We start from the raw sequence: 17,222 nt of genomic DNA, 5'->3' as shown, positions 1-17,222 counted from the left end.
AATTTTTAGATTTTTTTTTATTGAAAAAATTATTAAAAACAAATAAAAAAAAATGTCACTTGTAAAAAACTTTAAAAACTGTTGTTATGCTTCCATCTAGTGAATGTTATTTTTATTTATTGAAAAGTTTACTTACTTAACTTGAATTAAATATTATTTCTATTATTTTACAATCGGATTTTCTAATAAAATTATAAGTCGGTTTAATTATTATCATGTATAAAAGAATAGACATTATTATTTAATTATAAATTAAATAATAATTAAATAATGATTTAATAGTAAATTAATTAAATAATAATTATTAATTATAAATTAAATACAAGATAATAATTATTAATTATTTTAACTCAATTTTGCTTAACTACAATATTATATAAAGTTAGATTTTAACAGTAAATGTTATTTAACAATATTATTTTTGTTTAGTTACATATGGTTTTTTATTATTCTTTGTTCTTGACTTTTCCTCATAGGGTTTTAAATTACAATGTCCTTTTGTACCGAAATATGTTTTTTCCTTATTAGTAGATTTCATAAAAATCTAACTGTTGTAATTGTCCTCATAACGCAACTTTTGAAAAATTTTGGTGTATTTCGACCTAACTCGATGAGCTGAGTCAGAAAATACATATGGTTCAAAAATTTATATATGTATGCATATATATATATATATACGATATAACGCGGGGCTTGTCAGCATGATAACGTCTACAATTCTCTATTGATCTCAATGAAACTCTACATACTTATTCTACAGACGATTATGAAGGTCGAGTTCAAATTTGAGCCAAATCGGTCAATAATTTTAGAAATTACAGCATTTTTAAATTTTGAAAAATACGAAAATTCCATATTTTTATCGCTTTTTCTTCAAATAACTTTTAAACGCGTCGAGATATTTGAATTCTGTAAAATGCATCTTATTGCTGAAAAAATAAGCTTCAATTTACATATTTACATGTATTTCTAGGCCAAAAAACATCTATTTTGGGATCTATTTTAATGAAATTTTTAGTAGATTTCATAAAAATCTAACTATTGTAATTGTCCTCATAACGCAACTTTTGAAAAATTTTGGTCTATTTCGACCTAACTCGATGAGCTGAGTCAAAAAATACATACGGTTCAAAAATTTATATATGTATGTATATATATATATATATATATATATATATATATATATATATATATATATATATATATACGATATAACGCGGGGCAAATAATTTTCAAATATTTTGGTGTACTCATAATTTTTTTTTCTTAAATTTATTTTATGAAAAAGAAATCTACTTCCATTTCGGCTGCCGAATGGTTTTTTTTATTTTATTTTCTTTTATAAATAAAACAGAGTTAACCAAAAGATGTTTATTACAACAGGTAAGAGTAAAAGCATGAAATAAATGATTTGAATATTTACTTCGAATATAAAATTTAACTAATTTTAAGCAGTAGTTGATTGGGCCAGAGAGTAGTCTCAAGCAGTAGTAGATTGGGCCAGAGATAATGGGTCAGAAGTAAATCTACTTAAAACTAAAGCAATGGTAATGGGATCAAATAACAAAGTAAAACTGGTAGAGCCCTTGGCGCGTAACCGAGAGATCTGGGTTCGATTCCCAGTCTGGGCTGTCTGATTATTTTTTCAATTACGGAAAAATTCCCACTGAGTAGGTTCCCCCCCCCTTTCCCCTATCTATTCTTTCCCAACTCCCTTAAAAAATTTGCTTTAATATGGCTCTTTACCGTAAGATGGACGGTGGCGTTGTTTGCTCGGTGGGTCTTATATACGTGACTGAATAAAGTAGTCAGTACTTGTCTCGGATAGCTTAACTGGGAGAGCCCTTGGCGCGTAACCGAGAGATCTGGGTTCGATTCCCAGTCTGGGCTGTCTGATTATTTTTTCAATTACGGAAAAATTCCCACTGAGTAGGTTCCCCCCCCCCTTTCCCCTATCCGTTCTTTCCCAACTCCCTTAAAAAATTTGCTTTAATATGGGCCTTTAAAATTTGCTCTTATGCGATAAGGTATTCCAAAGCTAGAAATTAATGGTGTACCTCTACCTTATATTGAATCAATCAAGTGCCTTGGAGTTCATTTTACGTGTAATTTATCGTGGAACTTACACACATCAAAAACTATAAGTAAAATCAATTCGGCATTATATAGCCTGAAATTACGTAGAAATATTTACACTTCATCAATTAAAAAATTACTTGTATCGGCAACTATTTTACCGTTAATTGATTATTGCTCTATAGTATTATTAAATGCAACTGATGAAAAGATTGTAAACTCCAGCGTTCTTTAAATTCAGCAATTCGCTTCATCTTCAATTTAAAGCGAGATGAACATGTCTCGCCTTATAGACGTGAACTGGGATGGCTCTCGATAAAGAGTCGTCGAATTTATTTTACTTGTTGTTACTTTTATAAATTATTAGAAATTGGTAAACCTAGCTATTTGCGCGAATTATTTCAAGAAGACCTTACTGTAAGACGATCTGACCCGAGAAAAAATGTTTCTATATAATTATATATAATTGTATATAATCATATATGATTATATATGGAATCACATATATAATTATATACAATTATATATGATCATACATAATTATATATAATCATACATGATTATATATGGAATTGTATATGAGGTTATATATAATCATATATAATTATATATGACTATATATGGAGCAATATACAACCACGCACGATTATATATAGTTCCATATACAATTATATATAAGTATATAGAATTATATATAATCATACATGATTATATATGGAATTGTATGTGAGGTTATATATAATCATATATAATTATATATGACTATATATGGAGCAATATACAACCACGCACGATTATATATAGTTCCATATACAATTATATATAAGTATATAGAATTATATATAATCATACATGATTATATATGGAATTGCATATGAGGTTATATATAATCATATATAATTATATATGACTATATATGGAGCAATATACAGACATGCAAGATTGTATATAGTCCCATATATAATTATATATAAGTATATAGAATTATATATGCTTATATATAATTAACAGACATAAAAACTTTTTCTTTGAAAAAAAATTTTTTTTTTGGTAATCACAAAAAGTGTAAAATGATGTTTATAATTACGTTTAAATAATTCTGAAATACAAAATTTGTCACATTTCCTATGAGATGTTTTGGTCTGCTCTGCTATTACCTAATAGTAAAATAATCATTATTTATTTTATTATTTAAATAAGTGTTATATTATAATGAAATTCGGTAAAATAAATAAATTATGAATAATGACTATCCAAATAAATATTAAAATCAATTTTTATATTCCATTCATGATAAACTCATATGATACATTATGTAGATCATAGAATCATTATTATCTAAGACAGCAGCACAGCAGACACTTCAAGACGCACAGAGATCACCAAAGTTAAGCAGCATTGGGCAGGGTTAATAGTTGGATGGGTGACCGCTGGTATTATAGCTATAAAATTATATCTAGATATTTTTTTTTTGCATTTTAATTGGTTACACAGAATTGCGTAGGACCATATTAAATATTCTATCCATAAAATTAATCCAATAATTAATTAGATGTAATAAATATATAATTAAATATTGTTATATATAATTATATATAGTTATATATAATTAGATATGATTATATTTGGCCATTTTTCATATATAATCATATATAACCAATTTATATATAAATATATATAATTATATATAAATATTTTTTCTCGGGGAGAGACTAGCAGCCAAGAAAAATAATATTCTCTTTAAATTCCCAAATTTCAGTACCACTCATTATGAGTCTTCTTTCGTAATTACAGTTATACGATTATGGGAAGAACTACTAGAGGACATTATAAATTCATCAAGCTTGGAGGTTTTCAAAAATAAAATTTTTATTTATTTAATTTAGATGTTTAATCATAAACTGTTGTAAATGCTTCTATCATTATTTTATTAATCTTCAAACTTCGTTAACCTTCTTTATATAGCTTCTTTTTAATTTAAAGTTTCCTACCTGTCTCTTTAGTAACATCAAAGATTCTTAAAATTATTAGTTAATTCTTTATAAATCAAATTTTTATATTAATTTTTAATGTAGTATATAATATTATCACCTATCTTTTTTTTTTTTTATTTTAACCCCGCTTTTCAGACTTCTGTCTCAATGGGGGTCCGGCCGAGACCGGAAGGGGACTCCAGGCTGATCGGTACATTAAGTTTTGGCAGAATAAGTTTTGGCGGTATTACATACTTTTTCAGCCTGGAGAGTAATGCGGCGATGGGCGATGCGACTTTGGGGAAACTGCACGCATTTGCCTGTGCCCCACCGGTAGCACAGGGCTTGGGGAAACCATCGAAAAACCCAAACCTGTACAGCCCGGCGTGAGTTACGAGCACCGATGTTCACTGAAAATTAAATTTCAGCTCACACCGGGATTCGAACCCACGCCTCACCATTCGAACCCAAGCAAGCATGACAAGCATTATACCGCTTAGCCATGGGACTGGCTATTATCACCTATCTAAAAATATTATTATGTAAAACACTCTAAATATTTATAAGTTAAACTGCACAATAATGTAAAATTATATGTATACTTACTCTTTGTCATTCGGCAACTGCCTTGACATAATTTTGTTAATAAACTAAACTAAACTAAACTAATTTTAATCATTTAATATTTACTAATTGCACGCCTCATAGCGCGAAGCGCGTGAGGTTGTGCTTTATACTCGACTCGTCAAGGTCAAGCAATTTTGTGATCTTTAAATGTCTCTATCACAACCATATTACACTTATACAATGATATAAGTAGATGTACACCAAAAAACACTTAAATTAAACCATCTTTTACTTTCTAAAATCATTTCATGTTGCTATTTTGAAAAAAAAAACGTTTTGAAAAAAATTTTACGTGGACGTCCGGATGTCACCCCATTTTGGATGTACCAATGATTACTCCCGAACAAATTGATATTTCAAGACCGGACCTTTTTTATTAGTTTACGAATGCGATGAACTGGGTCCGTATTTCATATCAGTAGCCTAGTTAACGTATTTTTTTTTTAAATTGAATTTTTATTAAAATTTATTACGATATAACCGTACAAAGACAAACGAATTTTTCTTATTTGTCACGTGAAAACTATGGCGCCACTTGATAAAGCTAGATTTTTTTAGACTGCGTGCGCATATAACAAGAAAAAAGGGCGCTGATATTAAAAAAAAAAAAAAAATACTCTGTAAGAAATTACTTAATTATAATTTTCTTTTTTTTATCAGTTACACAATTTATTTTTTCTTAAAAAATGAATGAGCGTTATGAGGCGTGCACTTTTGGATTTTCCAAACTTTTTGAATATTTCGTTTGAATTCACGCTCTCATAATAGATAGCGCGCTAATAACAGGTAGCGTCACCTGCTGGATGCACTAGGTGCATCACAGCATAACATTACACTGTAAGTGAATTTAAAAAAAAAAAATTTTGTTTTAATTTAATTATTAAAAAAAAATCAAATAATTAAAAACGTCGGCTAACTTTAGTATAAATAATTAAACCTATTGTTTAATGATTGTTATTATTATTGTTGTCAAATGAATAACTGCCGGTAGTTCAATAAATAAAATATCCAATGAAAAAACGCGTCCATCGGAAGTCTTTTTTGATTGATTAAAAAGCACCTCACATCAGTTAGAGCGGTGAATCCCAGAAGTAAATATTGGAATCAGTTTACTGGCTTTAGTCGAGTTATTTGTTATCGTTGTTGCGCGGTCTCGCATTACAGAGTGTACAAACGACGCCACTGAGTCACACAGAACGCGCTCTTTCATTTGTTTCTAAGTAAAGTTTATAATTTTGTTGATAAATTCATTTTGATAACAATTATTTGACTATTGTTCATTTTTTTAATGATTCAACAATAAATTGACGAGTTTAAAAATGGGTAAGTTAATTTTAATGAAATATCTAAAAGTTTATCAATTGCGTCATCTTTTTTCGGATAAATTTTTTAGTTTTTTTTGTGTCGTATTTTGTTAAAAATTTTATTTTAATTTATTTATTTAAATTAGAAAAATACTAAAATCAGCTGACAATTTTTTAAATTTATATTTAACAAAAATAAGAAATTATTTTTAAAAATTGCATTTATTTATTACAAAATTTTATTTTTAATTTTTTAATTTAATAAAAAGAAAATGAAATCAAGTTTTAATAAAAATCATTTTTAATATAACTTAATATTAAAATTGTAAATTTTATCAAGTCCGGAATTTTTATGATTATTATGATTAACTAAATTAAATATTGCAATCATTTAGTAATTAAAAATGACAAAAGATAGCAGTCACATCATTTAGAATTTTTTTTTTTAAGCAACCGAATTTGTTCCAAAAAATTGCATTTTTAATTTTTAAAAATTTCTACATGTCAATTTTATTCTAGAATTTATTTGTTACTAAAATTTTTAAAATAAACAATTAATATAATATATTATACTAAAGTTAGCCAACGTTGAAAAATTTTTGTATTTTTTTCAACAATTAAATTGTGAGTAAAAAAAAATTGAACATATAGTTTTTAAAATGTTCTACATGTGAATTTTTTTTTTTCAATTTTTCTATAATAATTCTTTCAATGAGTGTTTTTTCATGCCGTCTAGGTCAAATAACTAGTAGATGTTGTTCAAGTCAAGAGATGGATACTTCCATCTTCCTTTATTGGTTGAGAGATATCCTCTCTGTATTCGCTGGGTGCGTAAGGCATAGTGGGGGACACAAAACTGATGTCAGCGCCCGCTGCGGGACAATACAGAACTAAGGGTGGCTCTTTATTACTAAAAGCTATGAAAATAACACGTGTGTTAGTTTATTTAAATAAATAAAATAAAATGGGTCATCAAAATTGTTGTGTAGTTAATTGTAAAAATACTAGTAGAAATAGTGATTGTAAATTTTATAAGTTTCCGGTTGCCAATTGGAAATTAAATCAGCGAAAAAAATGGATAGCTGCTGCTCAACATCTCTCATATGTTCAGCCAGGATTAAATTTTTACCCTTTATTAAAGTTTGTGGTTGAAAAATAATATTATGGGTAATAGATTGCAAAATTAAATAAAGAATATAAAAATTTAAGATATATTCGTAAATATAAAGTTATGTTAAATAGAGCTATTCGTTATTTTTTATACAATTTCAGATTGTTATATATTTAATATTAATACGGATTTTTCATTTAATATTAATTTAACAATAAACACCTTGACAGATTTTAACACTGATTAACCTAATTCACTTGAGATTTGTTTTAGTTATTGTGTTTATTTTCCTTACTATTTTCAACTGACCCAAGAAAAAATTTTTTTCAAGTTTATTTAATTGTTTAAATAACTATTTGGCATCTAATACATGTAAATTTTCTTAAAAAAGCCACCGTAAGTTGTATCGTCAGGTGGCGGTGGGGTCACGCACCCAGCGAATATAAATTAGTTGGAAATCCATCAAACTTGAATACTAGTAAAGTTGAACAACATCTACTAGTTATTTGACCTAGACGGCATGAAAAAACACTCATTATATATATACAATTCGGTCATGAAAACACCTTTAGTAATTTAAGGCATTACCTTGGCGACTTCCGTCGTCAAAAGTTTATGCTAGAGTGTATGGTAGCAGTGTTGCCAGAAAGTTTATTCTAAAACCCGCCGATGAGCAGCGCTGAAGTAGCCCAAAAGTAGCCCAATCTGCCCAATCGCGGAGGGAAATAAACACCAAATTTTTAAATATCTTACAAAAAAATAAAAATTTAAACTATCAATGATAGAACAAAAATATGGCAGACATTAAAAAAACATAGTAATATTCGCTATGTAAATGTTTACTATGTTAAAGTATAATCATTAAGAATTCAGACTTTGATATTTATCATTTCGTACCTAAAAAATGATCTTATGATATGAAAAAAGTATAAAATAAAGTTAGTAAATTTCTAATATAAGCAACGTCAATATTTACAAAGTAAAATGGTAAATTTTAAACGCGACGCTAAAAATGAAACTATAATTATTGACTTGCTAGGACTGGTAAAATATATATTTTAAGAGAAGAATTTTTACTGTTTCAAATGCTAAATTCTCCCAGAGTGAGACTCCCCTTCTCCTCATAGTATGGACTATATATTGAAACGACAATTTTTACTGTTTGAAACTGTAATTTTTTAAGATGAAAGAGTCGTTATCTACTATAGTGACAGCTACTTATCACTTATTTTCGATATTAAATTATAAATTGTGGCTTTTACACTTTCTACATTAAATTCTGTAATATTTATATTTTTGCCACCTCGATGTCCGCTTTACTGTTTGAAACTATAAAAATTAACCGGAATTCGAATGAATATTACAATTTACTTTTTTCCGCGTATATGGTGTTGGTCATAAATGTAACCATCTCGATAGTAAATAGTGGGATTGCTCTATCTTAGGAATTATTATTTTATTATTGTATTGATTATAATTTAAATTGTTGTATTTATCATTTTAACTTTTATAAAATTTATTATCATCAAAGATAGTAAAATCTACAAAACAAGTATTGTTAGGGTTAATATGAAATTCTCTCCATCTAGCATAAAATTATGTGAAGTTCAAAATAGCCCAAATGGCTATTAACCGCCAACAGTAAAATTTAGCCGCCAATTGACAATTCAAATAGCCCAATTGGCGATAAATAGCCCAATCTGGCAACACTGTATGGTAGTTTTCCAATTACGAGAGCACAGTGCGACTCATTGCCGCACGGTGCCGCATTAGCACATGTTTAATTGAAACAGATTAGTTAAGAAATGCAGCAGTAGATTGCGTTGGTATTGCTTCAAGTTTTGAACAAAAATTCGAAAGTTTGGCAATCTAAAAATCTAAATATTTGTTTACCTGTATATTTAAATCTTTAAAATCTTTGGAAACATCCATGTTAAGCGGCTAATTCAAAACCCTCAATCACATCATGACAATGCTTACAAATATAAAAATCTAAAAAACGATTTCATTTTATAAAGATAAAATAATAAAAAGAATATAAATTCGTTTAAGTTAGTCATCCATAATTAAATATTAGAAATGAAAATATAATAGTTAAATATAATTTGTTTTATTGTATATATTTGATTTTATTGCAATAATAATTATTTATCAATAATAATAAAATACACTTACAACTGTCAAAAATAATAAAATTTGATAGATAATAAGATAAACGTTTATTATACCAACTCAATACAAAAAAATACTTTTAATTTTATGAAGACTCGTTGGTCTTACCCAACTCCCTTAAAATTTGCTTTAATATGGCTCTTTACCGTAAGATGGACGGGGGCGTTGTTTGCTCGGTGGGTCTTATATACGTGACTGAATAAAGTAGTCAGTACTTGTCTCGGATAGCTTAACTGGTAGAGCCCTTGGCGCGTAACCGAGAGATCTGGGTTCGATTCCCAGTCTGGGCTGTCTGATTATTTTTTCAATTACGGAAAAATTCCCACTGAGTAGGTCCCCCCCTTTCCCCTATTCGTTCTTTCCCAACTCCCTTAAAATTTGCTTTAATATGGCGAGGGTAATACCTTAATAATATTGCCTAAATAAAAGTACTACTACCATCATAGTACGTAACTCGGGTAAAAGGGAAGGGATAGTAAAGTAAGTATTGAGAGTACAGTCGACGCTCTCTGTATTGGACCTCGCTGTATTTGACCGCTCTCTGTATTTGACCACATTCTTCCTCTGTATTTGACGCTGTATTTTACACAGCTCTTGTGGACAAGGACGAGTCAAATACAGAGAATGGTCCTGTACGGGCGAGTCAAATACAGAGAGCGTTGACTGTATAAGAATGGACTGAGAAAGGTGGATGGTGAAAAGGGCCCGGTAGCTTAACTGGTAGAGCTCCAGACATGTTATCAGGGAGATCCAGGTTCGATTCCTGGCTTGGCAACCAACCCCATTTATTTTTTCGAAAGTCTGTCTTCACTCTCATTCTTTATATTTTAAATTAACTTTAGATTTTAAATAAAAAATACATTAATATTATAATATAAAATACATTAACTATATATGTAATTTATATATACAAGTATATTGTCTCTTAATACGACGGTGGCGTTGTTTGCTCGGTGGGTCTTATATACGTGACTGAATAAAGTAGTCAGTACTTGTCTCGGATAGCTTAACTGGTAGAGCCCTTGGCGCGTAACCGAGAGATCTGGGTTCGATTCCCAGTCTGGGCTGTCTGATTATTTTTTCAATTACGGAAAAATTCCCACTGAGTAGGTCCCCCCTTTCCCCTATCCGTTCTTTCCCAACTCCCTTAAAATTTGCTTTAATATGGCGAGGGTAATACCTTAATAATATTGCCTAAATAAAAGTACTACTACCATCATAGTACGTAACTCGGGTAAAAGGGAAGGGATAGTAAAGTAAGTATTGAGAGTACAGTCGACGCTCTCTGTATTGGACCTCGCTGTATTTGACCGCTCTCTGTATTTGACCACATTCTTCCTCTGTATTTGACGATTTTACACAGCTCTTGTAGACAAGGACGAGTCAAATACAGAGAATGGTCCTGTACGGGCGAGTCAAATACAGAGTGCGTTGACTGTATAAGAATGGACTGAGAAAGGTGGATGGTGAAAAGGGCCCGGTAGCTTAACTGGTAGAGCTCCTGACATGTTATCAGGGAGATCCAGGTTCGATTCCTGGCTTGGCAACCAACCCCATTTATTTTTTCGAAAGTCTGTCTTTACTCTCATTCTTTATATTTTAAATTAACTTAAGATTTTAAATAAAAAATACATTAATATTATAATATAAAATACATTAATTATATATGTAATTTATATATACAAGTATATTGTCTCTTAATACGACGGTGGCGTTGTTTGCTCGGTGGGTCTTATATACGTGACTGAATAAAGTAGTCAGTACTTGTCTCGGATAGCTTAACTGGTAGAGCCCTTGGCGCGTAACCGAGAGATCTGGGTTCGATTCCCAGTCTGGGCTGTCTGATTATTTTTTCAATTACGGAAAAATTCCCACTGAGTAGGTCCCCCCTTTCCCCTATCCGTTCTTTCCCAACTCCCTTAAAATTTGCTTTGATATGGCATTAATTAAAATCTAAAATTAAAAATAATTTCTTTCAATTAATTAACATCTTTAGTACTCGAATGGATATTACAAGCTTACAGCTTTACTAGTATTCAAGTTTGATGGATTTCCATCGAACTTATATACAGATAGGATATCTCTCAACCAATAAGGGAAGATGGAAGTATCCATCTCTTGACTTGAACAACATCTACTAGTTATTTGACCTAGACAGCATGAAAAAACACTCATTATATATATACAATTCGGTCATGAAAACACCTTTAGTAATTCTTTCAATATAAAAATTTATAAAAATTTTTAGATGTCGGCTAATTTAATTTTCATTAGAATATTTATAAAAAATAACGCAAATATTTATTATATTTAAATTTGCAATTTTTTAAAACAAAGCGCAGTTTCTTTTAAAGATAATATTTATCGCAATCTCTTGTGCCATTAAAAAAAAAAAACGTTGTTATCGTTCAGAGAAAAATCAAGATAAGCTTTTATTCTACCTAATCATAGTTATTTGTTTTCTTACTAATTCCTTAAGATTCAATAAAATTTTTATTAATTAAGAAAACAAGAAAAATAATTTAAAACTGAAAGAAAGCAATAATTTTTAAATAGTACTATTAATTAAAAATAATATTACTTATTAAAATAAAAATCATATATATGTGTATATTTTATTTTTAAAGATTTATCCCAACATTTAAAAAATTTGACTTTAAATGGCGAAAAATCTGATGATTTAAAACAAGAATCTTTAAAATGTTGGATTAATTGCTGCGAAAAACTCCAGCCAAATTCTAAACTCAAAAAAATCACTAATATTTACGAGAGTACTGTCAGAGTTTACTCTACAGTCTTACTAAAAGTAAATCCCTGGGAACAGCTTCATTATTACAAAATCCAAATTTTAAAACACAAAACTGAAAATAAATTCTGGTTATTTCGCACATGGGGAACAATAATTACTCCCCACGGAGATGATTTGCTTCGAGAATTGCCAAGAAAAGTTTGCATAAATAAATATAGATGGCTTGTAAAATCTAGATTAAAAAGAGACTTTGTAACTTTAGATATTGAAGGCTCAAATTTGAATTTTAAAGACAATTTTGAAAGCAAATTAATCCCTTCAATTCAACAATTAATTCAATTAATCTTCAATACTGAAAACATCCGCAAAGTAATGCAAGATTTTAATTTAGATACTAATAGATTAAGACCCGGACAATTATCAAACAAAAGAATCAGACAAGCTTACGGAAAATTGAAGATGATTTTGCAAGCAATAAGTATTGTTAATGATAAAGATGATGAAAAAGTTGTTATTATTAATGAAGCTTCAGCTAAATTTTATTCTTGCATTCCTCACTTACCTGGAAAAATTAAACTCTTGAATGATAAAAAAATACTCCAGGAAAAATTGGACATGCTTGATGAATTGAGTGAGATTAATTTAGCTGATAAAATTATGAACTACAGAACGGGAGAACTTTGCAATGTTCTGGATATTTATTACAGTAGATTAAAAGCGGACATAAAAGAATTGAGCGTTAATGCCAAAGAATTTGAAATAATTGAAAAATATATTGAAAACACTCACTCGTTTGTTCATAATAAATATGAAATTGAGGTCAAGAAGATTTTTGTTATTAACAGAGCTGGAGAAGCTCAACGATTTAATAATCGTACTAGAGGAATTGGCAACAGAATGTTGCTCTGGCATGGTACTAAAGTTACAAATATTTCTAGTATTTTATTGAAAGGATTGCGCGTTCCGAAGAAAAGCGCTAGCTCTACGAGTCACATGTTGGGAAGAGGAATTTATTTTGCGGATGTAGTCTCAAAGTCTGCTAATTATTGTAGGGTTAAAGGTGAGCTTTTTTTTTTATTTGCATTATAAAAAAAAATTATTTATAATATACTGTGATAAAAGGATTTGTTTATATTTAATATTTATTAACTTAATAAATGATATTTTAACATAGGATTTAATATATATTTATTCAGTTAATAAATTATTTATTAGACGATTTATTAAATGTTAATAAATATTAGGGCTATACAATTTGGCCGGCTAAAAAAGTTAGCTAAGTTAATTAGCCAGTTAGCTGGCCAGCTTAGTTAATTTAACCGATTAGCCGAATTAGCTTAGCTAATTAGCCAACGGCTTAACCGGTTAACCTAGCTTAACTCAGCTAATTAGCCAACTGCTAAACCGGTTAAATAGCTCATTTTTTACCGGAATAGTTAATTTTTTCACCTTTGTTATCATGTATGTTGATGCGCCAAAAATATTTACAATTTTTTCTGTTGACCAACTTGATGGTAGTACAGATAATATTTGCATTTTTTTATTATTGAGAATAACAAAATTAAATAATTATTTAATTTAACATCATTCGAAGTTTAAAAAAAAAAAAAAAATTTTTTTCCCAAATTCAAAAATTTATATCTGAAAAAAAAAAAGAACACCCTCTTGAAAATTTTAGAATATTTTAAGATTAGTAAGAGGTACTCTGTAAAAAAAATGAGCCAAAAATTTCATAGCGAGCTTTGATTTTCACGATTTTTTAAATTTCAAAATTTTCCCACTTTTTGATTTTTCAAAAATTTTACCCAAAAAAAAAAATTTTTATAGTCCTAAGTATCCCCTTTAAAATGAACTTTGGTCCATGTCTGTAACTAAAATAGTTTCCGAGATATTACAAAAATAAATTTGAAAAACCTGAAAATGGTGAAATTTTTAATTTTGCATAACTTTTCGAAAAAAATTTTCAAAATTTTCTCCTTTGGCACAACTTTATTTTATGATAAAAGCAAACTTGTGGCCAAATTTCATCCAAATCGGAAAGGGTCGATTCCAACTATTGGTCGATTTGACATGGAATGACCCACTTAATAAAATATTCTATTACTGTTTTCTATTTAAAAAAAAAATTAATTAATTCATAGGTCATTAAATTACTTTACTCTCGCTTTTTCTGTTGTTCATCATGATTTTTTTCCCAAAAAACGAGGTTAACATTAATTTCAATACTTATTCGTACCTCAGTATACAACAATAAATAATAGTTTAAAAAAACTAAAATCACGCTTTTTATAGAAAACCAAACTAAAAAATAGAAAATAAATTTAAATTAAGAATAGTGTTAAAAATTTCAATAAATATAAATTAATAATAGTGTAAATAAAAAAAATGTATTTTATTTTAACAATTGTGTGAGGTGCTTGGTGTAAATATTTATAAATATTTTTTTGACAGATATGTTTAGAGTTATTATCATTTTGATAATATCTTAAAAGCATCCCACGCTTTTTAAAATAAAATACATTTTTTTTATTTACACTATTATTAATTTATATTTATTGAAATTTTTAACACTATTCTTAATTTAAATTTATTTTCTATTTTTAGTTTGGTTTTCTATAAAAAGCGTGTTTTTAGTTTTTAAACTATTATTTATTTTTTACTTTTTAGTTTGGTTTATTTATAAAAGCGTGATTTTTTAGTTTTTTTAAACTATTATTTGTTGACTATCAAAAATATTCAGGCGCGCAAATTACCCACGGAGAGTTACATACTGACATACTGACCCGAGAAAAAATATTTATATATAATTATATATATTTATATATAAATTGGTTATATATGATTATATATGAAAAATGGCCAAATATAATCATATCTAATTATATATAACTATATATAATTATATATAACAATATTTAATTATATATTTATTACATCTAATTAATTATTGGGTTAATTTTATGGATAGAATATTTAATATGGTCCTACGCAATTCTGTGTAACCAATTAAAATGCAAAAAAAATATCTAGATATAATTTTATAGCTATAACACCAGCGGTCACCCATCCAACTATTAACCCTGCTCAATGCTGCTTAACTTCGGTGATCTCCGTGCGTCTTGAAGTGTCTGTCTGCTGTGCTGCTGTCTTAGATGATAATGATTCTATGATCTAGATAATGTATCATATGAGTTTATCATAAATGGAATATAAAAATTGATTTTAATATATATTTAGATAGTCATTATTCATAATTTAATTATTTTACCGAATTTAATTATAATATAACACTTATTTAAATAATAAAATAAATAATGATTTTACTATTAGGTAGTATCAGAGCAGACCAAAACATCTCATAGGAAATGTGACAAATTTTGTATTTCAGAATTATTTAAACGTAATTATAAACATCATTTTACACTTTTTGTGATTACCAAAAAAAAAATTTTTTTTCAAAGAAAAAATTTTTATGTCTGTTAATTATATATAAGCATATATAATTATATATACTTATATATAATTATATATGGGACTATATACAATCTTGCATGGCTGTATATTGCTCCATATATAGTCATATATAATTATATATGATTATATATAACCTCATATACAATTCCATGTATAATCATGTATGATTATATATAATTCTATATACTTATATATAATTGTATATGGAACTATATATAATCGTGCATGGTTGTATATTGCTCCATATATAGTCATATATAATTATATATGATTATATATAACCTCATATACAATTCCATATATAATCATGTATGATTATATATAATTCTATATACTTATATATAATTGTATATGGAACTATATATAATCGTGCATGGTTGTATATTGCTCCATATATAATCATATATTATTATATATGATTATATATAACCTCATATACAATTCCATATATAATCATGTATGATTATATATAATTATGTATGATCATATATAATTTTATATAATTATATATGTGGTTCCATATATAATCATATATGATTATATACAATTATATATAATTATATAGAAACATTTTTTCTCGGGGACATACTGACATACAAGTGAAGCTAATAAAAAAAAAAAATAATTATTTATAAATATTATAAATACGGGGAATCAGAGTTCAATTTCGGAGAGCGAGCCTGAGAAACGGCTACCAGAACCAAGGAAGGCCGCAGGCGCGCAGATTACCCACGGAGAGTTACTGACATACTGACAAACTGACAAACAAACTGACATACAAGTGAAGCTAATATAAAGCGTGTAAAAAGCATATAAAAAATGAGCTATTTAACCGGTTTAGCAGTTGGCTAATTAGCTGAATTAAGCTAAGTTAACCGGTTAAGCCGTTGGCTAATTAGCTAAGCTAATTCGGCTAATCGGTTAAATTAGCTAAACTGGCCAGCTAACTGGCTAATTAACTTAGCTAACTTTTTTAGCCGGCCTAACCAGCCAAATTGTACAGCCCTAGTTAATAAATATTTGTTAACTATTAATAAATATTAATAAATGTACTTTCCTCCCAAATAAATATTTATTAAATGTTAAAAGATAATTATTAAAATTTAATAAATTAAATCATTGTCTCTAAATAAACTAAATTATTAATAGTTAATAAATCCTTTTCTCAGTGTATATTTATTATAAGTGGCTGTTCTAGTCTTTTTTTTTAATAGTTAGTTATTATCTAGTGTATTTATTATATAATGTATTATATTTTATCTCAATAATTTGTACTAAAATAATGAAAAATATTATAAAAAAAAAAATCATACTTACTCTCTTGTATTCAAAGGTCAAAACTCTACTGCGCTTTTGATGCTCTGTGAAGTTGCCTTGGGAAACATGGAAGAAAAGTATGAGCCAGATAATAATCTCGTGTTACCAAAGAAAAAACATTCAGCGTTTGCAAGGGGGCAATACGGACCTACCTGCCATGAATGCACTGAAATTTCTCCTGGTGTTAAAGTACCCTACGGGAAATTGGTAGAACAAAAATTGAGCGAGAAGTCTAAATTGAAGCTTATTCATAATGAGTATGTTGTTTATGACCCAGCTCAGATTAAGATTAAGTATTTGGTTCAGATTAAATTTAACAACGCGCCTCGTCAGGCGGTTATTTAATTTTTTTTTATTTAAGTATTACTTTTTTTAACGATTTTCTGAATAATATTTTATGACTTGTTACTAAACTAAAA

General features: G+C 28.1%; 1 protein-coding gene across 1 annotated transcript; it reads left to right on the top strand.

The window, feature by feature from the left end:
• Positions 1-5,773: 5,773 nt before the first annotated feature.
• On the top strand, positions 5,774-17,148 carry LOC123267184 (poly [ADP-ribose] polymerase 1-like). The gene is made up of 3 exons (XM_044731725.1): positions 5,774-5,999; positions 11,891-13,072; positions 16,820-17,148. Exons 1-3 carry the CDS (start codon positions 5,996-5,998, stop codon positions 17,146-17,148), a joined length of 1,515 nt encoding a protein of 504 aa, XP_044587660.1. The 5' UTR covers positions 5,774-5,995.
• Positions 17,149-17,222: the final 74 nt, after the last annotated feature.

This window comes from Cotesia glomerata, linkage group LG6, assembly GCF_020080835.1.
Source record: "Cotesia glomerata isolate CgM1 linkage group LG6, MPM_Cglom_v2.3, whole genome shotgun sequence".
NCBI lineage: Eukaryota > Metazoa > Arthropoda > Insecta > Hymenoptera > Braconidae > Cotesia > Cotesia glomerata.
Note: the sequence above shows the minus strand (reverse complement) of the source record. Positions and strands in the feature narration are given on the sequence as shown.